A 22,824-nucleotide genomic window follows, 5' to 3' on the forward strand; every position below is an offset into this window, starting at 1 on the left:
ATTCCTCCAATTTCTTTTTCTTATTGCTAAAGCTAACATTTCTAGTACCAAATTGAATAATTGGGGTGATAATGGACATCCTTGTCACCCCTGATCTTATTGGAAAACCATCTAGCTTAGCCCCATTACATATAATGCTTGCTGATGGTTTTAGGTAGATGCTACTTATAATTTTAAGGAACAGTCCATTTACTCCTATGTTTTCCAGTGTTTTTAATAGGAATGGATATTGTATTTTGTCAGAAGCTTTTTCTGCATCTATTGAGATGATCATATGGTTTCTTCTAGTTTTATTGTTGATACAATCAATTATGCTGATAATTTTCCTAATATTGAACCAGCCTTGCATTCCTGGAATAAATCCTACCTGGTCATAGTGTATTGTTCTCATGATAAGTTGCTGCAATCTTTTTGCTAATAATTTATTTAAAATTTTTGCTTCAACATTAATTAGGGAAATTGGTCTATAATTTTCTTTCTCTGTTTTGACTCTTCCTGGTTTAGGTATCAGTACCATATTTGTGTCATAAAAAGAATTTGGTAGGACTCCTTCTTCACCTATTTTCCCAAATAGTCTATAAAGTATGGGAATTAATTGTTCTTTAAATGTTTGATAGAATTCACATGCAAAACCACCTGGCCTTGGGTATTTTTTCCTAGGGAGTTCATTGATGGCTTGCTCAATTTCTTTTCCTGAGAAGGGGTTATTTAGGTATTTTATTTCCTCTTCTGTTAACATGGACAATTTATATTTTTATAAATATTCACCCACTTCCCTCAGGTTGTCACATTTATGGGCATACAATTGGGCAAAAATAATTCCTAATTATTGTTTTAATTTCCTCTTTATTGGAGGTGAAGTCACCCTTTTCATTTTTGATACTGGTAATTTGGTTTTCTTTCTTTTTTAGAATCACATTGACCAAAGGTTTATCGATTTTATTGTTTTTTTCATAAAACCAGCTCTTATTTTTGTTTATTAGTTCAATAATTTTCTTGATTTCAATTTTATTAATCTCTCTTTTGATTTTCAGTATTTCTAATTTGGTATTTAATTGAAGATTTTCAATTTGTTCTTTTTCTAGCTTTTTCAGCTGCATGCCCAATTCATTGATCTCCTTTTTCCCTATTTTATTCATGTAAGCATTTAGAGATATAAAGCTTCCCCTAAGAACTTCTTTTGCTGCATCCCATAATTTTTGGTATGTTGTCTCATTGTTGTCATTCTCTTGAATGAAGTTCTTAATTGTTTCTATGATTTGTTCTTTGACTTGCTCATTCTTTAGCATCAGATTATTTAATTTCCAGTTAATTTTTAGCTTATCTTTCTATGGTCCTTTATTACAAATAAGTTTAATTGCATAATGATCTGAAAAGGATGCATTGATTATTTCTGCCTTTCTGCACTGGACTGTGAAGTTTTTATGCCCTAGTACATGGTCAATTTTTGAGTATGTGCCATGTACTGCTGAGAAAAAGGTATATTCCTTTTTATCCCCATTCAGTTTTCTCCAGAGGTCTATCCTATCTACCTTTTCTAAAATTCTATTCAACTCCTCAACTTCTTTCTAGTTTATTTTTTTTTTTTTTGTAAGGATGAATGGGTTTTATTGGGGTCTGCGGTCACGCCCATCCGCAATGCCTGCCTTGCCCAGCTGGGGAGGCCTGTTGGTAAAGGGGTGCCACTGGCCCTGGATGCTCGGGTTGTACGTGTGGTAGGGCTTCCGGATGCGAATCACGTCCAGGCCCGACTGGTCGGCCAGCTTCTGGATCAGCGTCGCAATCTCCTCCGCCGTCTTATTACCGAGAGCTACCTCCTGGACCAAGCCGTTCAGGTACTCCGCCACCACCTGCGGCACGTGGCATTTCTTGGCGGTCACGTAGAGCACGACGCCCGGGTTCCTCCGCGCAAAGTCCGTCACGTGCCGCTCCACAAACTCCCTGGCGCCGCGGGACGCAGGCGAGTCACGGCTGACCCTGAGGCTGAGGCGTTGCAGCTGCTGCACGTAGCGTCCCAGGCCGTTGTGGAGGACGCTGCCCAGGAAGCGGCTCGGGGTTCCGCGGGCCGTCATGGCCAGCACGGCGGGCCCTTTCTAGTTTATTTTGAGCTTAGATATATCAAGTTCAGAGAGGGGAAAGTTGAGGTCTCCCACTAGTATAATTTTGCTGTCTATTTCTTCATTTAACTCCCTTAACTTCTCCTCTAAGAATCTGTATGCTATACTACTTGGTGCATATATGTTAAACAATGATATTGCTTCGTTGTCAATGGTGCCTTTTAGCAGGATATAGTGTCTTTCCTTATCTCTTTTAATTAGATCTGTCTTTGCTTTTGCTTTGTCTGAGATTAGGATTACTACTCCTGTTTTTTTTTACATTAGCTGAAGCATAATATATTCTACTCCAGCGTTTTTTCTTTACCTTGTCTGTATCCCCTTGTTTCAAATGCGTTTCTTGTACACAACACATTGCAGGATTATGGTTTTTAATCCATTCTGCTATCCACTTCTGTTTTGTGGGAGAGTTCATCCCATTCACATTCACAGTTATGATTATTATCTGTGTCTTTTTCTCCATCCTATTCCCCCCCTCCTCCATTTATGCCTTTATTTCTCCCTTCCTCCTACTTTCTTCTTTATAAATAAGGTGATAGCAGTAAAGAAATTTGCTTGACAATTGTGTCTTTATAAGGGAAACGGCCTGTTTCTTCTCCATAACTGCTCTTCTCTTCTTACTCTGCCTTCAATCCTAGGTTTTTTACTATTTCTTCATTTTCTTTTAATACCTCCCTCCAATATTTAACCTTATTTTCCCTATAACTATTCCCTTACCTATCATACCCTCCCTCTTTGACCTGTGTCCTTTTTCTTTCTTATTTACTATAAAAGTTTTATGTATTTCAATATGGAAATGTGTGTCGTGTTAAATTTATTATCCAATTCAGATGAAAATGAGGTCCCTTTATATACTCTTCATCTTATGCATCTCTACTGTGCAATCATGACTTTCTCCTTTTTTTCCTCCTTTCTTCCTCAGTATCATCCCGGATTTCTCCCATTTTTTGCTTTTCCTAAGACCAATAAAACAAAACAAAATTACCCACAGACTCTGTCATTTTAACCTGTTTCTATGACCCTACTATGACCCTATGACCTTAAGAAGACATTTATTTCTTATCCCACAATTAACATGTAAATACTTCATTTTGGTGCCTAAATTTCTATTTCAAAATATCTACTCTGACCTTTTCATCACGAATTTTTGGAACTCCTCTGTTCCACTAAAGGTCAATTTCTTTTTCCCCTGTAGAATTATACTTACTTTTGCTCATCATCCTTGATTATAAATTTTTATCTCGACTTCTGGAACATACTATTTCGAGGATTCCTCTCCTTTACTGTGGCAGCTACTACTTTTCATATAATCTTTATTGTGACTTCTTGGTATTTGTACTTCTTTTTGGCAACGTCTTTTTTTTTTCTTTGATTTGGAAGCTCTGGATTTCAGCTGGGATGTTACTGAAAACTGAGAGTTTTCATTTTGAGGTTTCTTGAATTAATCAGTAAATTCTATTTTTACTTTGTCCTCTGGTTTTAAGAGTCCTTCAAAGATTTTTTTTTATAATTTCCTGAAAAATTGCATCAAGACTTTTTTCTTATCTTAGTTTTTGGATGGTCCAATAATTCTTAGATTTTTTTCTCTCCTTGCCATGTTTTCCAGGTCCGTTGTTTTAATATTATATTTTTAAATATTTTCTTCTATTTTATCAGTCTTTTGGTTTGCTATAGATATTTCTTATTGTCTTATTGAGTCACTATTTTCTGTCTGGCCCATTCTAATTTTCAGGGCCTTCATTTTCCAAGTAAGGTTTACCACTTTCTATTCAAAGGTGTCAATGTTCCTTGCTATTCTTTCCTCCTTAGTTTTTCCATTATAGATCTCTCATTTCATTTCTTCCACATACTCCTGTAGTCCCTGTGGCCAGGATATTTTTTCCTCTGAGATATTACCTACACTTGTTATATGGTTGCCTCTTTGGGGCTTACCCCCAGCCATCTCTCAAATCAAGGTATTTCTTCATAATATTCAGAGTTCAATTTTTATTAAGCATTTACCATGTGCTTGACATTGTGCTAAGTGCTGAGGATACAAAAAGAGGCAAAAAATAGTCATTCTTGCCCTCAAGAAGCTCACAATCTAATGGAGGAGGCAACATGCAAACAAATATATACAAAGCAAAATATATTCAAGATCAATAGGAAATAAATAACACAAGGAAGATGGCAGAATTAAGAAGGGTTGGGAAAGACAGGATTTTAGTTGAAATTTAAAGGAAGCCAGGGAAGTCAGTAGGAGAAGTTGAGGAAGGAGAGCATTCCCGGCTTGGGGGACAATCAGATAAAATGCCTGGAGCAAAGAGATGGAGTATCTTGTTCATGGAACAGCCAGGAGGCCAGTGTCACAGGATCTAAGAATACATTTCAGGGAATAAAGTATAAGAAGACTGCAAAGGTAGGAGAAGACTAGGTTATAAAGGGTTTTGAATGCCAAACGGAGCAGTTTGTATTTGATCTTGGAGCCACTGAAATTTGTTGACTGGGTAGGAGATGTGATTGGACCTGTGCTTTAGGAAAGCCACTTTAGTGGCTAAGTAGATGTACTGGAAGAAGGAGAGACAAGAGGCAGGCAGACTCACTGGAAGGCTATTGTAACAGGCCAGGTGTGAGGTGATGAAGGCCTGCACTAGAGTGGTAGCAGTATCAGACAAGAGAAGGGGGCATATTCAAGAAATGCAGCAAAGATAGAACTGACAGGTAAAGCCCCTATATTGAATAATGTGGGCAGGGCCTTCCTAGTCTTGAGTATGGTGGGTCAGGCTGCTGGGTGCTGCCTAAGGCTGCCATTTGTGTCAGGACCACAGAACTTCTTCCTGTCACCAATCTAGAGTGCATCTCCATTCCTGGGCTCCCATCACTGGTTGCAGGGACTGTTCAGACTGGATTCTGTCCAGGGCCTTTCTCTTACATTTGGGCTGGAGCTACTTTTGCAACACTGGACCCTGCCTGGAATGCTTGAGGCTGATCTCTAGACTCTGTCTGGGTGGAGCTTCAGCATTATTGAGTCCCATGTTGTTGGGTCTGGCTCAGGATCTGTTTGGCTCAGGCAGGGAGTGCCTTGCTTGCTTGACCCACCCAGAACATCCTGAAGTCACCTTCCCTTGTTTGACTTCTGCAGACAGGGACTTTTGGGAAAGCTCCATCTAGGCAGCACTTGAACACTGCCAGTTGCCAGTTCAGAGAGTGAGAATTCCATCACAATTCCTCCTGCCATGGCCTGCCCCTCACCTTCTTTTCACCCTCATTCTGCAGCTTTTCTATCCTATGGTCTCTGTAAGACTCTGGGGTCCCTCTGTGGATTCCTGGATCATCTGGCAGGACATAGAGGTAATTCTATTTCTTAATAGAGTGGTGTCTCTCTAATTCTCAGGGGAGTATTTATGGTGGATCTAGGATCCTCTGTGTTCTAGCATGCTTCCATCTTCCCCCAATGCCCTCAGTCCCAATCAATTTTCTTTTTTTAACGGACCATACATAAAGACTATGTTGACTTTATTTTACTTGATTACATAAAGGCTCTATTTTCCTAAAGAAAAGCACTTGTTAAGACAGATGTGTTATAGTAGAAATGGATTTCATTCAGAAGACCTAGATTAGAGTCCCCAACTCTGCTACTTGCTAACTTTATGACCTTAGACAAGTCAGTGCATTATAAAGACTTACATACATTTTATCCAGGATATTGAGAGATAAAGGTGATAAACAATTATGCCTTTGGTACCAACTTACAATGTGACCTCTAACAAGTCACTTAACTTATATGTGTACATATATATATATATATATATATATATATATATACACATATTATGTCTGTATGTATGTATGTATACACATATTCTAACACCTACAAATAAAAGTATTAAGAAAATCTAAGGCATTCAAGTATCCTTTTAGGCACAAGAAAGGAGTTAACCAGTGAAAAGTGGTCTGACTGGTACAGCTCCAGCCCATCATTTCAGCCTCTTGCCAGAATGGTACTGTTAGAGTTAAGTTTTCTTGTTACCTATTCTTCATTCTTATTTCCCTGTTTTGCATTCCTCCCTCATTATTAGGTAATATAAAAAATAATGTCACTTTTTATAGAAAATGGAAGAGTTTCCCATTGGTATCATACTGGTTTTTCGTCTCAAAAGACATATAAAGTCAAATCCTGAGGGTCATGGGGACTTTCTTTGGAACATGGATACCTATCTTGTGTGCTGCCATTTAGGGCATAGAAACCAAACACTGAGACAATTCCTTCCCTTCTTTCCTTGTGAACAGTAATAAAGTTAGTTTAGGCTATTATTCTGTGGGATGATGCTTTTTATCTAAACTCCCTTGCACTACAAAAGGAGACTGTGAATTCAGAAACGTAGGAAGGTAAATGAAAAAAAAACAAAGGAAGAGAAAGGAGCACTGTGTTCTGCTCATTAATAACATTTTCCTCCCTCACATTGTCTACGTCTTCTAGAAGGAAAACCATAAGATTAAAAATAACTTACTCTGTAGACAATTAATTTTGGTTGGCAGAGTAGTCCTTCCAAGTCAACAAAGTAGACAAGAAAAATGAAATCAGGGAAATAATAAGTAGGTCAAAAGAAAAAGTATGCAAAACAAAAAAAGAATGGAGGGCAAGTTCTTAACCTTTCATGTTACATGCATGACTTTTTTATGAAGAACATGAGGCAAAGATTTTTTTTGTCTTTCCACCACTTTTTAAAGCCAAAAGATAGACCTAAATTTGAGAAATAACATTCCATAGTAGTACAGTGTTACTGTATTACACTTAAACATATATAATGATAGCTTCTTCATACACCCAGTACAATTCCATGCAGGATATTCTATGTATAGGTCCTTTATACAAATCTTGGCACAGTTTTCTTGGTTCTAGAAAATTAAATAAAAAGGTTTTTTTTAAACTACAAAATCTAGCAAGTTGACTTATAAGGATAATAAAGGTTTACAGAGTTATCGATCACAATATTAATTAGGATTTTGAAGATGTTTAGGTGTGTTAACTACTAAGATGTGTAGCACCCAGCACCTTATTGATCCTTTGTAAATTTTTAAGTAGCTTCCAAATTCCAAAAATCACTATATAAAATCTAGGCAAACAAATAGGTATCATGATAATTTATAACTGGGTAATCTTTTTTTAAATGAAGATATTCTACAAGCATTGCCAAACATGTTCTTTGAAAAAAACCTTTGAGGCAGCAAAGTAACGCAGTGGATAAAACACTGGACCTGAAGTCAAGAAAACATGTTCAACTCTCTGCCTCAGAAACTTACCAGCTGTATGAGCCTTGGACAAGTCACTTCACTTCTATCTGACTCAATTTCCTCACCTGGAAAATGAGGATAATAACAACATCTATCTCCTGGGCTCATTTTAGGATCAAATGAATTAATACTTGTAAACTGTTTTATAAACCTTAAAATGCTATACAAATGCTGGCTATCCTTGACTATTTTTATTCTATGCAGGCCTGTTAATAAAAGTAAAAATGTATTATACAGCTGGGCAGTTAGGTGGCACAGTGGATAACGTCAGGCCTGGAGTGAGGAAGATTCATTCTCCTGAGTTTAAATCTGGCCACAGACATGGGATATGCAATCCTGGGCAAATTGCTTAACCCTGTTTGGCTCAGTTTCTTCATCTGTAAAATGAGATTTAAAAGGAAATGGCAAACTACTCCAGTACCTTTGCCAAGAAAACCCTAAATGGGGTCACGAAGAGTCAGAAATGACCGAAAAACGATTGAACAAAATCTATAGCTAAGTAGAATTAATAAGTTATTCTAAAGTGCCATTTTTTAGAATAGAGCAGGCAATAGAACATGTTGAAACAATGCCCCAAACAAATCCAGTCTGACTACTGATAGCCACAAAAGCCTTTTATGGAATGTTCAGCCACTCTGCCTACTTCATGATTAAAGGATCATAAAGAATTGCTCACCTATGTTATACAGATGGAAAACTGAGAAAGAGAGAAGTAAAGTTGTTGTAGGGTAGAGATAAAGATAAAGACCATGTAGGTTAACGAATGCTAATCATTAAATAGATCGGGGTATACAACGTACAATTTAAGGTGGCATGGGGTTGGAGTGCTCTAACACTTTTCTCCTCCACACTAATTCTGTTCCTTCTAGGAGACAACTGTAAGATGAAAATAACTTGCTATGTAAGCAATTAATTTTGATTGGCAGGGCAGTCCTCCTAAGTATAAAAGCTGGTAAGAAAGTGAAAGGAAACCAGGAAAGCAGAAAATTCAACAGATAGAGGGAAAAAAATGGATAAAATCTCCAGACTTTGATATCAAGGTGAAAGATAAGAACAAAAAGACAAACTTCTATGCACGTTATATTTTGTAACCATTCCTAGACATCTTCCAGTCTCTCCCCTCAATTTCTTGTTCCCCATACCCAGTACAAAGTCAAGGATCTTGGTAAAGCTGTGCTGTGGAAACTGTATCCCAATCATAGCTTAAATAAACTTGAGCTGAAAAGCTGATGTTAAACAGCAAGCAAAGAAGGTATGTTACAGGGGAAACAAACAAACAAACTGGTAGACACCTACAGATCTCCAAACTATTCCAGGGCATTCATAGGTCACTCAAAAGCTCTGGGTCATGCAGCTAACCAATCAAAAGAAGGATACATTATTTAGATTTTCATTACAATATTTTATTAATCACATCCATTTTTCATTCTTTCTCCTCCCTCTCTCCCCCCCCCCCATACACACACACACACACACACACACACACACACACACATACACATACACTCACTCATTCCTGCTTTTTTTATTGGCAAGGTAGAAAGAAGACAATCACAGAATTATGATATCACAAATCGGACAGTCAACATAGTAGCCTAACAAGAGATTTAAAAACAAAATAGGGAAGGGTGTAAAAAGAATGAACACATTTTAACACATTTCACCACAACTAAAGGAGGGGGAGAGAAATCAGGAAAATGAATCTTACCAAGATTCTCTGAAAAGTGACTGATATTTCTCAACATTTAAATTCTCTGGAAGCCATTTTCTCCTGAAAGGTAAAGTCACCTTGGGGCCACTGAAATGAGATTCAGAGCTAGGAATTAAAGCCTAAAGTTCTTTCACTGGCTGCCCATCTATCTCACAATATATTAACTCTTCTTTTCTTCCTCAATTTTTATACCTATTACATACCCTCTTCATTGTCTGCTTCAAAGGAGAGAGAATTACGTGGTGTTTACCAACTAATGGGCTATTGCCTAGTCTAAATTAAAAAGCCATGAATTAAGTAAGTTCCCTTTACAAATAGTACTTAAGATACAAAATATTTTTAGGATTGGCATTTTTTTCCACATGAACTTTTTATTTGTAATAAATAGCTATCAGATCTAGAATCAATCAAATATTTGTGGTACCAAGAATTATATAAATATCACTGAATAGTTAAGATGTATTATTATTTAACAGTAATTAACATACTATTTGACAGTCATTCAGCTTTTGCATTGTTTTATATATTTTTACTAAACTAATAAAAATATCATTTCATTATTGTACACAGTAGATTAAGGTAATTAATCTATTACTCTAATGATCAAAAGGGGAATGTGGAATTTTCTGTGTGGTTCTTATTGGATTAAAGTTATCACCACCACCAAGATAAGAATGGAACTACACTGGGACTAATAAAGTTAAGATAATAGGAAGATAACCTAGGACAAGTAAGAAATATACAGGTGGTATTCTATATGGAAAAAGTAAAGTTAGCAATTAGTCAAAGTGGGTATAGAGTGACTATTGGCTAAATAATCTTTGGTGAGCATTGTAAACAATTCACATTAACCAAAAATTATATCACATGTGCAGGAGAAGAAATACTGGCAAGTAGCTTTGTCTTAAAAATGAACTTAGTAGATAAAAGAACATTTAGCCTATGAGTTGTTCTTCTAGCACCATTTAAAAGGAAAGGAAATATAGGTTAACAAAAAAAGAGTATTGGCTTTGGAGTTCCGAGAATTAGATTTGTATCCTGACTCTGAAACTTCTTAGCTGGGTCACTATGAATAAGTAGCTTAATCATTATGAGCCCAGTTTCTTGGTCTGTGAAACGGGGATAAGGATCCTTATACTACATACCCAGAAGAATTGTGAAGAAAGCATTTTGTAAACTTTAAAGTGTTATTATTTATTTATTATTAACATCAAATCTAGAGAAGCATTGTAGTGTAGTTGAGAAAGAGCTGGCTTAAAAGCCAGGAAGATCTTGGTTCAAGTTCTACCACTGACACTTACCAGCTATATGACCCTGGACATATCACTTAATCTCTCAATATTCTAGGCAACTCTCTATAATTATAAACTGCAGAGAAGATACCAACCTGCATTAGTAGAGGGAGATTCCTCATATTAGAATTCTCTGTGCTAATTAAATCACAGGCCTAATCTATTCCTATAAAGTCAATACATTTGCCCTAAAAATGTAATGAGAAAGATTTGAGGGTCTTATCAAAGAAGATAAAAGAAACAGACTACACCTATTTAAGTGATCTCTAAAAACTAGCTACAATATTTAAAACTGCCAAGATATTTATATCTAAGGAGGAAAGGCTGAAGAAAGTACCTTTACATTTTCTCAAAACTGCTGATAAACTCCTTGGCATCTCTTTACTATCCTGGTCTATCTGAGCATCACTATTCCACTCTTCAGATTTGGCATTCCTCTCCATTTTCCAAGTGTCAAAATCATTTTCTTGTGGTTCTAAAGCAGGCAACATATGTTTTGATAAATTTTCATCAATGTGCTCAGTAGATACAATTTCTTCATAATATGAAGGGAATTCTTGTTGATATGAGCTGTCCATAGAGGCTGCATAGTCTATCATCAGTGGAACTTCACTGTCCTGACATAATGAAATCTATCAGTGAAAAGAAATCATTATCAGTACCTAGGGAGTGAAAGGAAGTCTGATGTCAATAGAATTAAAACCAAACACAGTGGCAGAAGAAATAACCTAGTTGAAAACTTGTTTTCTTTGGTGATTTAAGAAACATTCAAAAGGGTCTGGCCTCTTTAAGAAGACAATAATCAAGAATCTATAATTTGGCTAGTATGATGTTAGCTCTACCAACATAGATTGCAACTTTCCATAATCTAGCTTATAAGCCTTAGAAAGTTGCCCATGTTTCCCTTTTAGTATTAAGTAGAGGAAATGTTAAATTAGTAGAAATTATACAAAACAAGAGGACTTTGTATGCTAAAACTTTTAAAATTATTTTACTTATAAAAAGAAAGTAGATGTTAAGCACTGAGTATACTACATATTTAAACATTACATACATATGTATGTATGCCTGTATGTATGGGGGAAGCACAAGTGAATAGAATATTATATCCTTACTTCAATTACCCATGCCCAAACAAAGTCTGATCATCAATCTAAACTACCTTAAGAAAGGCACCAATCACATAGTGGCAATCAGAGTTACAATGCCTCAAGAAGGGATCATCAGGCATGTGGGCCCAATGCAAAATTGTAAAGCAAGTGAAATTTATCTTTGATACACTATCACCTTCCCATTTTTTAGGGTCTTGATATTCTTTATATTTTCCTTTTATTGGGGGAAGAGGGGTCTGAAATATTTTTTTCCAATTACATGCAAAAACAATCTTTAACATTCATTTTTTAAAATTTTGAGTTCCAAATTCCCTACCCCTTCCACCATAAAGAAAGCAAGTAATTTGATATAGGTTATACATCATTTATCACTGACTTTCTATCATACTTGTAGCAGTTACTATTCTAAACCAAACTTCCTACTTTGTTAAAAAACAAAACAAAACAAACCAACAACAAAAAACAAACTTGTAAGCTCTCTCATCTTTCCTACTTCATTCCTCAAATCTCTTTACATCTTAATCTATTCTCTCTCCTTTTGTTCTAGTCTCAGGATGAGGTAGTACTGCTACCTCAAAGCCAGTCCCTCAACTTACAGCTTTGATTTAATTTCTTCCAATCTTCTTTGGGAACTTACCGAGTTAGTCATTATCTCTGTCACTTTCGTTCTCTCCTTATCCATTGGTTCTTTCCCTGCTACCTAGAAAATATGTTCAGTTCACCACCGACCTCCCCCATCCCCACCCCAACCCCTACAAAAAACAAAAACAGAACCCTTTCTCCTGACCCTGCCTTCATCTCTAGCTATTGTACTGTATCTTTCTCACCTTCCTATCACTCCTAAGCCATTAGAAATGAGCAGTCTATACTCACTGATCCTTTCCTCATCATTCTGTAGCCCTTTGCATTTTGGCTTTTGATCCCTAAAACTGCACATTACTAAGTGTCAGTTGCTAAATCTAAGTACTGTTTCCTATTTTTCATTTTACTTGACCTTTCTTTAGCTTTTCATGCTATAGAATACCCTCTCCTTTCTTGGTTTCTGGGATACTGCTCTTAATTCTTGTTTGACCACTCCTCTCTTTCCTTTACTGGTTAAAAATTTCTCTCCTGTCTCTGAGATTCTATCCTGAGCCTTTTTCCTCTTCTCTCCTTTGGTGTTCTTATCCACTCCAATTGACTCAACTATCATCTATATGTAGAAGACTCCCAAATTTCTCTAGCCCTAATCTCTCTACTAGCCTCAAGTCCTGCGTTTTTAATTGCCTGCTGGACCTCCTCAGCTGGATGTCCCACCAAAACTTCAAGCTAAATATATCCAAATCTGAATTTATTACCTTCCCATCAAGAACTTTCCTGCTTCCTAAACTTCCCTATTTTTGTTTGTTACTATCATCCTTCCCAGTCAGTCAGATTCAAAACTCCAGAATTATCTTCAATTTCCCTCTCCCTTGTTTTCCTTTTACAATCAGTTGACACATCCTGTCCATTCTTCTTCCACATTTCTTTCGTCTATCAGTCAATCAAAGTATTGGGTATTTAAAGACAAAATGGGAGGGCTCTTTCTTGAAGGAGTTCACATTCTAATGTGGGTAACAACATACACATATATGGATAGAAACAAAACACATTCAAGGTAACCTTGGAGGGTGAGGCACAAGGAGCTCGGGAGAACAGAAAAGGCTGATGAAGAAGGTTGTGCTTGAACTAAGTCTTGAAAGAAACTAGTCATTACAAGAGATGGAGGTAAGGAAGGAGAAAATATTATGAAAGGGGGTGGAGGGAAGCAAACAATGAGCATTTATAAGCTCTTACTATGTGCCAGACACTGTGCTAACCACTGGAGAAACAAATACAAACAAAAATAGAGACATTGCCTCCCTGCTTTAAGGAGCTTACATTCTAATGGGGGAAAGACAACACATAAAAGAAAATTGAAGAGCATGGGGCAAGGGGTGGCATGGAGAAGATGAGATGGTACTCATGATGGAAGATAGTAGTAAAGTCCAGAGTTAGAAGCACATTAGGGAGGGGAAAGAAGCATGGCTGGCCTGGTCTCATACCCAAAATGGAGGACCCAAAAGGAACCCATCTATTGGAAAAGAGGCCTTGCTCCAGAGTGAGAGAGCAGATGAGTCATGGTGGTGAAGTCCACAGTCATAAACTCAGTTATATGGAGAATGAAGCAAATTGGGGATAGCCAGACGGAGATAGCAGATGGAGCATTGTGTGTTAAGAAGTAAGAAGGTCAGAATAATACCAGGATGGGGAACCTGCAGCCTTTAGGCCACATGTGGCCCTCTAGGTCCTCAAGTGTGGCCCTTTGGCTGAATCCAAACTTCACAGAGCAAATCCTTTTATTAAGGCCACATGTGGCCTCAAGGCTGCAGGTTCCCCAACTCTGGTAGACTGAATGAAGTGATATCATGTCTAAGAATGCTGGAAAGCACTTACCTCATAGGTTGTCACGAGGATCAAATAAAATAATGTATGTGAAACACTTTGCAAACCTTAAAGTGCTACACAAACGTTAGTTATAGGACTGGGTGAGGGAAGCTTCACATGCCAAAGTAGCTTATATTTGATCTTAGAAGTAATAGGGATAGGAAAAAAATTTGTTTGCCTTAGGAAAATTGCTTTGGAAGCTGTATAGAGAATACTTGGGAGTGGAGAAAGAATTGGTTAGGTTAACAAATTAGGAAGCCAAAGCATTAGTTCGAGTGAGAAGTGATGATGGGCTACACTAAGGTGGTACCTGTATGAGCAGAGAAAAGAGGGCATATGCAAAAGATGCTATAGAGATAGAAATGGCAAGATTTGTCAATTAATTGATTGGATATGTGAAATGAATGAAAGTCAGGAATCAGAGTAAATCAAGTTGTAACCCCGGGTGTCTGGTAGAGGCAATAACCTTGACAGAAACAGGGAAGTTTGGAAGAAAGGGCACCTAGGAGGAAAGATAACAAGTGCTGTTTTGGACATGTAGAGTTTGAGATACCTATGGAAAATTCAGTTTTAAATGCCCAATAGGTAGTGTGATATGCTACTGGAACTCTGGAGAGGTAAATCATGAACATAGAGATGATAATCAATCAATAAATGTTTATTAAGCTCCTTTTATGTATTAAGCTCCTGTGCTAAATGGTGAGGATACAAAAAGGGGCAAAAGATGGTTGCTGCTGTCAAAGAGCTTTACAATCTGATGTGGGAGACAACATGCAAACAAAGTAAGCTATGTACAAAAATTACAGGAAATACTTTTTTTTAAAAAAACTTTATAAAAGTTTATTCTTGCCCTTTTTTAAATACCACAGTCACAGAATATACATGTACCCCTTTCCCATTGAATCTTCTCTTTTAATAAAAAGAGTTAAACAACACAATGATAGAATCTGATTCCATATTCAACATTTTACTTCCACAATTGCATAACCATTTACCAAGAAGAGGGAAAAGAATTTTAGCATTTGTACTCTTGAGACCAAGACTGATCACTGCATTCAATCTTTTGGATGCCTTTTAAGGTTGTTTTCATTTACATTATCGTAGTCATTTTGTATATTGTTCTCCTGTTGTACTTCATTCTTTTTTTAATTTTATTTTTAATTTATGTAATAAAACAAGCATTTCCATAACATAGTACAATAAAAAAGATGATTGTACATGAAACTGCAAATCTGCTATGCACAGCTTGCTTTTCCTTTTCAAATATACAACAAAATTATCACATGCATTTTTTTTCTTTTTTTCTTCCCTCTCCATGCCACCCCCACCCCACCCCTCGGCCTAGAGATGGCTACCATTAGACACAAATAGGTATATATTCTACATATATTTCTATTTATCAGTTTTCTCTGGATGCAGATAGCATCTTTCTTCACATGTCCTTAAATTGGGTATTTATAATAGACAAAATAATTAATTTGCTCAAAGCCTTTCTTAAGACAATATTGCTGTTACTGTATACAGTGTTCTCTTGGTCCTGCTCCTTTGACTCTTCATTATTTCATGCAAATCTCTCCAAGTTTTTCTAAGATCATTGAGCTCATCATTTTTTATAGCACAGTAGTATTCTATCACAATCATATACCATAACTTGTTGAGTCATTCCCCATTTGATGGGCATCCTTACAATTTCCAGTTCTTTGCCACCACAAAGAGAGCTGCTATCAACATTTTAGCATGTATAGGTTCTTTTCCTTTTTCCCTAACTATCTTTGGAAATAGACCAAGTAGTGGTATTGCTGGGTCAAAAGGCATAGATAGTGTAATAACTCTTTGGCCATAATTCCAGATTGCTCTCCAAAATGGTTGGGTCATTTCACAATTCCACCAGCAATGAACTAGTGTCCCAATTTTCCCTCATCCTCTCCAACATTTGTCACTTTCCTCTTCTATCATTTTAGCCAATCTGGTAGGTATAAAATGGTATCTCAAGATTGTTTTAATCTGCATGTCTCTAATCAATAATGATTTAGAACATTTTTATATGACCGTAAATTGTTTTGATTTCTTCATTGGAAAACTGCCTGTTCATATCCTTTGACCATTTATCAGTTGGGGAATGACTCATATTCTTATAGATTTGACAAAGTTCTTTATATTTTTTTAGATGAGACCTTTATCTAATAAACTGTCTAGAAATTTTTTCTCCTAATTTTCTATTTCCTTCTAATCTTAGCTATATTTGTTTTATTTGTACAAAACCTTTTTAATTTAATGATATTCTTGGAAAACTCCAGAAACTCAACTAAAAGTTAGTTGGAACAACTAATAATTTAGCAGCAGGATATAAAGTAAATCCATATGAATCATCAGCATTCTTATATATCACAAATAAAACTCTGCAACAAGAGATTGTAAAAAAAAATACCCCATTTAAAATAACTTCAGAAAGTACAAAATACCTGGGAGTACACCTTCTAAAACAAACCCAGGAACTATATAAGCAAAATTTAAAAAGAAACTTTTTATATAAATAAAATCAGATTTAAATAATTGGAGAGATAATTGTTTATGGGTAGGCAGGGTCAATACAATGAAAACAATTTTACCCAAACTAATTTATGTATTCAACACCATCCCAATTAAATTACAAAAAAAATTTTTACTGAATTAGAAAAAAATAATAAAATTCATTTGGAAAAATAAGTCAAGAATATCAAAGGAAATAATGAAAAAGTTATAAAGGAAGGAGGTTTAGCATTACAAGATCTTAAACTGCATTATAAGGCAGTCATTATCAAAACCATCTGTTACCGGCTGAGAAATAGAAAGTCAGATCAATGGAATAGAGTAGGCATACAATTTACAACAGATGGTAAACATAGTAACCTTGTATTTGACAAATGTAAAGACTTAAATTTTGGGATAAGAATTCACTATTTGATAAAAAAAAATTGAGAAAATTGGAAAGCAATATGGTATAAATTGGGCATGGACCAACATGTCACACCACCTACTGAGATAAGGTCAAAATGGATAAAGAGATTTTACAAGAAAATTAGAAGAAAATGAAACATATTACTTATCAGACTTATGGATAGGTAAAAAAAAATTATGAATAAACAAGAGATAGAGAGCAAAATTAAGTGCAAAATTGAGAACAGGAAATAATTAACATAGAAAATGCACTGGAATTAAGAGGTATTGGGGAAGGCTTTCTGTTGAAGGTGGGATTTTAGCTGAGACTTAAAGGAAGCCAGGAAGGTCAGTAGTTGGACCAGAGGAGGGAACGCATTCTAGACATGGAGAACAGCCAGAGAGAATGCCCAAGACGACAGATGGAGTGTTTTGTTCAAACAGCCAAGAAGACAGCGTCACTGGATCAAAGAGTATGTTGGGGAGTAAGGTATAAAAAGACTGGAAAGATAGGAGGGGGACTAGGTTATACAGGGCTTTGAATGTCAAACAGAGCATTTAATATTCACTCCTGGATGCAACAAGAAGACACTGAAGTTTATTGAGTAAAAGGGTGACATGATCAGATCTACATTTTTGGAAAATCATTTCAGTGGCTGAATGAAGGATGGGTTGGAATGGGGGCAGGCAGATGCACCAGCAGGCTATTGCAATGGTCAGGGCATGGACTATAGGGCAGCTAGGTGATGCAGAGTGCTGGGCCAGAAGTCAGGAAAATTCCTCTCTCTCAGTTCAGATCTGGCCTCAGATACTTACTAGGTGGGTGACCCTGAGAAAGTCACTTAACCCTGATCACCTCAGTTCCTCACCTGTAAAATGGGCTGGAAAAGGAAATGGCAAACCACGCCAGTATCTTTGCCAAGAAAACCATGAATGGATCATGAAGAACTGGTTGGACATGATTGAAATAATACAGAGGTTCCTAGGCTGGAATGATGGGGGAGCATGGCATGGTAGTAGCCTCAAGTGCAATTGGGGAGCATTGAATAAAAATAGGTGGGGTGGTGGAAGCATGAGGAAAGAAGAGAAGAGAAGAAATTTTGAAAACCCTTTTGTACATGTTTCATCTGTTACGTAACAGAGTTAAAGTCATAGTGATTACATTATTTTCCAAATAAACATACAAAATGCAAGTTATAATCCATCAGTGGTCGAATCTGCTGACAAGTCTTAACGAACAAATGTTGGCAGGAGAGTGTGTTGTGCACCGTAAGGAAGTCCAGCATGCGTTGGCAGGAATGTGTGCATATAACGACTTGTTTACAATATGATACCATACAGTTACACGACCCAATAAAGCATCATCAAAATTTCAAAATGCAGGGGGAAACCCTACAAATTTACAATAAATTATTAAAGTTAAGATGTGTCGTTCAAAAAAAAAGATTTTATGTAATTTTTAAAAGAACGCATATTTAAAAAAAACAAAACAAAATGTTAAAGGGTTGAAGAAAATAAATTTCCAGGGGAGTTCTGAGTGATTTTTTTTAAAGGGGGCAGTAGGCCAAATGAGTTTGGGAACCTCTGTGATAGAACAACAACAAAAGGCATGAGATAATGAGGGATTGCACCAGATTGGTGTTAATGTCACAGGAGAGAAGGGGGCATAAATATCTGGCCACTGGACCCAGATGGCTGTGGAGGAGAAAGTGAGGCTGGTGACCTTGCACAGCCCTCTGTCATTCAAATCAAAGTCAATTGCAAGTCACGTCATCATCTCCCTGATGTCAAGATCCTCTTCAAGAACAAAGGACAAACCACACAACCTGTATGAGAGGGAGGCTAGATCTCAGTGATTGCCAGAAAATGGAAGGAGTGGGAAAGGAAATAATTTTAGACAAAGGCAAGTTTGCTGCCTGTAGAACAGACTTTCCCAAGGCGGCAGTGGAAGGGGTAGGTAGCATTTGGTTGAGACATTATGGTGGGTGGGTTGAGGGGGATGGGAATAAGGGATTAGATGGTTGGGGTCAAGGAGTGGGGTTTGGATAATGACATACAGGAATTCAGAATCACTGGAATGTGTAGGGTATGACCAGGTGTGAGTATGTTAGTCATTAAGTTGAAAGATATTTTTCTTCTTCTCAGAGAAGGCTGGTGATCAGGCAGGAGACAGTACAGTGGAAGACACAAGTCAAACACATTTAGCAGGAGATGGAAATCCTGATCCCCCATGACTTTCCTCTTCCTCTTCCCGCAGGGGATGTGCAGAGGGTGATGGAAGGTGCAGAGTCGGGGGAAGGTTGATCCTCCTCTTGGCACCAGAGCAATAGGAGGCAGAAAAGGGAAATGGAAATCAAGCTAGTAGATAGGAATCTTGCCCCAGCCTCATGCCCCCTTCCTCTTCCTCTGGCACCTACTATGTGCCAAGACACTGTGCTAAGTGCTGGGAAAACAAAGAAAAGCAAAAGCCAGTCCCTGCTAAAGGAATGAACAGTCTAAATGAGAGAGGGGGACGATATGCAAACAACTACGTACATACAAGTTACAGACCAGATAAACTGGAGATAATCAACAGAGGGAAAGCACTAGAATTTTAAGGGAGATCAGAAAAGCTGAGATCTTAGAAGGTGAGATCTTAGCTGCGATCTGAAGGAAACCAGGGAAGCCAGAAAGTGGAGATGAAGAAGGACAGCAAGTCGTAGACGAAGCACAATCAGTGAAAATGTCCTGAGTTGGGAGATGGAATTTCTTGCCCCTGGAACAGAAAGAAGACCACTGTCACTGTATTGAAGAGTGTGTGTGTGTGTGTGTGTGTGTGTGGGCCGGAGGGGGGGAGAGCGGGGTATAAGGTGTAAGAAGACTGGAAGAAAAAGAAAAGGTCCAGCTTATGAAGGTCTTTGAATGCCAAACAAGATTTTGTATTTGACTCTGAAAGGGATAGGGAGTCATTTGAAGTTTACTGAGAAGGGAGCTGACAGGGTCAGAACTGTGCTCTAGAAGAGCACTTTAGTAGCTGAGTGACGGATGGACTGGAGTGGAAGAAACTTGCAACAAGGAAACCAACCAGCAGGCTCTTATGATGGTCCAGGCATGAGGAGATGAGAGCCTGAACCAGGGTGACTGCAGTGTAGAGGAGAGAAAAGAATATAAGTGAGAGGTGTAAAGAAGTTACAATTGACAGGCTTTGCAAAAGACTAGATATGGTGGGGAGGGCTAGAGAGAGAGACTGGGAAGTTGAGAACAGACCCATAGCCTAGGGGACTAGGAAAATGGTGGCATCCTCAATAATAATGGGAAATTTAGGAAGAAGGTTGGGTTTAGGGGGAAAGATGAGTTCAGTTTTGGATATGTTGAGTTTAAGATGCCTACTGGACATCCAGTACAAGATGTGCAACAGGCAGTTGGAGATCTAAGTCTAGATTTTAGAAGCGAGGTAAGGGCTGGGTAAGTAGATTTTAAAATCATCAATTGATGATGATTTTAAAATCATCAGATGATAGTCAAATTCTTGAGAACTTATGACATTACCAAATGAAATAGTATAGAGGGAAAAAAAGGAGGACCCAGGAGACAGCCATGTGGGACACCCATTTTTAATGGGAATGATCTAAATGAAGATCCAGCAAAGAAGACTGAGGAGGAGTAATCAGATAAGTAGGAAGAGAACAAGGAGAGACTAGTGTCTTGAAAACCTAGAAAGAAGAGAGTATCAAGAAACAGATAATCAACAGCCTCAAATGCTGCAGAGAGAAGGGAAGTGTCCTGTGGGAGGTCTGAGAAGAGAAGGTTTGAAATACCTACTGTGGGTGGTGAGATAGAAAATCGATTAGGAAAAAGTAAAAAAAAACCAAAGTGTCTTGCTACACTAAGGTCTCAATTGAGATAGCAATTTATACTGAAACTAGTTAGAATGATTGTCTAACTTCTTTTAATTCTGTTCAATAGCACCTGAGTAAAAGGAGAAAAGGCAGGTTGTGGGGAATAACACAGGATTGGGGTTTGGCAAGACATGAATAGTGATAGAACAAGGAGAAAAAGGATTTAAGATTAGAGAACTGTGCATATTTGAACTGGCTTATTAAGGGAGTTTCATTAAGACTGGGAAGGGAGGAGAGTGTGGCTATAGCAGGAGTGGTCAAATGGAAAATTACTGAGGATTTGGAAAGATGTGAGATCATGGTGAAGCTGAGAAGAACAGGTTTAGGAAGACTGAGGGACAAGGAGAAAAAGAATGAAAGGAGATTATAATCAGATAAAGTAATTTCAGCATTCTTGATCATGGAAATTAAATGCTATGGATGACAGAAAGATCAAAGATGTGCTGGTCCCTTTAATGTAGCTGAGGTTGAGAGAAGTAGGTCATAAAAGTTGAATAGAACAAAGAATTGAGAGGTAGTGGTGTTTAAGAACATATTTTGAATTCTCCTAGTATAAAGGTGGGAGTTGGAGGGGAGAAGTGGAACAGGAGGAGAAACTGTCAGGCACTGAACTCATTGAAAAAGAAGGAGAATATACTAGGGGCCAGTAGATAGCCCCCAGGATCTGGATTGGATAACTTTAGAAAGAGTGACCTCACAAAAGAGAAGGGTCAGTCAGTGATGGTAGCAAAGGGTCTGTCTGTAAGTGGCAAGGGGAACATAATGGTAACATAACATCAGGCTAGGCTGGTTTTTCCTTAAAAGGAAATGAAATGAACAAGACCCACAGATTAAACATTTTCTTCAGTTTCCATAAACTGAAAACTAAAACAAAAACAAAACAAACCCAACAAACAAACAGTAAAACAAGAATCACGAAGAGGTAGGCCAAATGCAGATGAGTCTATAGAACAAGTAAGAAGTCCTTAGCAGTTAATACTGAAACACATTCATTCTTAAGGCTCTCACTCAGCAGTACCCCACAAACTTCCATGTTCCAACAGAGCACATGAAACGATTCACAGTGTGATGCCTGAGACCCAAAGACAGATTCCTCTTCTACTGCAGACGCTCTGCCAAATCATATTGGGAGAGGGGGTACAGAATCAGGCTTTCTTATGGGCTGGCCCCTAGGAATGTCAAAGCTTCTGAAATTCTGCCCAGTATACCTAAACCCCACTCCCTCAAACCTACAAGAAGCAGAAGCTAAGCCAGCCCAACAAGAGAAGGAAGAAGAGATATGGGACTAAGCCTTTATATAGTGTGCCTGACACCGTGCTAAGCACGTTTTACAAATATTATCTTATTTGATCATGATAACAACTTTGCAAATTAGGTGCTACCATTTTACAGATGAGGAAACTGAGGTGAGAAGAGTCACACAGCTAGTAAGTATCTGAGGTTGCATTTGAACTTCCTAACTCCAGGCCCAGGATTCTATCCACTAAATCTCCAGCTGCCAGAAGGAAAGAACCAGGGTCAGGGAAGGAACACAAGCAAGGGAACAGTATGAGTTAGCACGGTTCATCAGTCTACTTTGATTCTTCTGTAGTTCACATACATGTGTAACTATAATAGCCAACAATTATTTAGCATTTTAACCTTTCATTCTTTTTCAATACTAGAACCACAGGTGACTCATGGGCTGCCGGATTCTGTGATGCTGGCGCAGCATCTACTCTGAGCCATCCACCAGTACGCATTTGGACTCGCAGGTGCAGGTCCCTAGAGGGTAGCTACTACTTCCTGGTCTAAGGGTAACCCTGTAGATGGCTACTATTACTACTATGGCTCACAAGGCCCCACCAGAACATTTTCCATTGACAGTCAACAAGTAGACAATTAGCTTTTTAAATTAGGCATTTATTAAAATAACATGGTAAAAACAGCTGTTACAAAACATTCTCCCCCAAAGCCTGGGGTGTATTTTCTCATGAATGTGCGCAATTTCCTTGAGAAGAATGGACTCTGAGGACAGAGGTAGTGAGGCAAACATGTAGAAGGCATGTGTAGCAAAGGGTAACTGACAGTTACGTGATCCAG

The 22,824-nt window shown here is 37.7% G+C and overlaps 2 protein-coding genes across 2 annotated transcripts in view; both read right to left on the minus strand.

The window, feature by feature from the left end:
• The window catches only part of C2CD2 (C2 calcium dependent domain containing 2), a 145,244-nt gene that overhangs the window by 19,012 nt on the left and 103,408 nt on the right, over positions 1-22,824 (minus strand). The window contains exons 13-15 of the mRNA XM_036744152.1: positions 10,729-11,023; positions 5,346-5,428; positions 1,628-2,093 (exon numbers count right to left, since the gene is read on the minus strand). Coding sequence (XP_036600047.1) covers positions 1,628-2,093; positions 5,346-5,428; positions 10,729-11,023 — 844 coding nt within the window. The remainder of the gene's footprint in view (positions 1-1,627; positions 2,094-5,345; positions 5,429-10,728; positions 11,024-22,824) is intronic.
• On the minus strand, positions 1,589-2,080 carry LOC118837903 (39S ribosomal protein L43, mitochondrial-like). Its single transcript, XM_036745044.1, has one exon. It carries the CDS (start codon positions 2,070-2,072, stop codon positions 1,608-1,610), a length of 465 nt encoding a protein of 154 aa, XP_036600939.1. The 5' UTR covers positions 2,073-2,080; the 3' UTR covers positions 1,589-1,607.

This window comes from Trichosurus vulpecula, chromosome 2, assembly GCF_011100635.1.
Source record: "Trichosurus vulpecula isolate mTriVul1 chromosome 2, mTriVul1.pri, whole genome shotgun sequence".
In the NCBI taxonomy this organism is placed as follows: Eukaryota; Metazoa; Chordata; class Mammalia; order Diprotodontia; family Phalangeridae; genus Trichosurus; species Trichosurus vulpecula.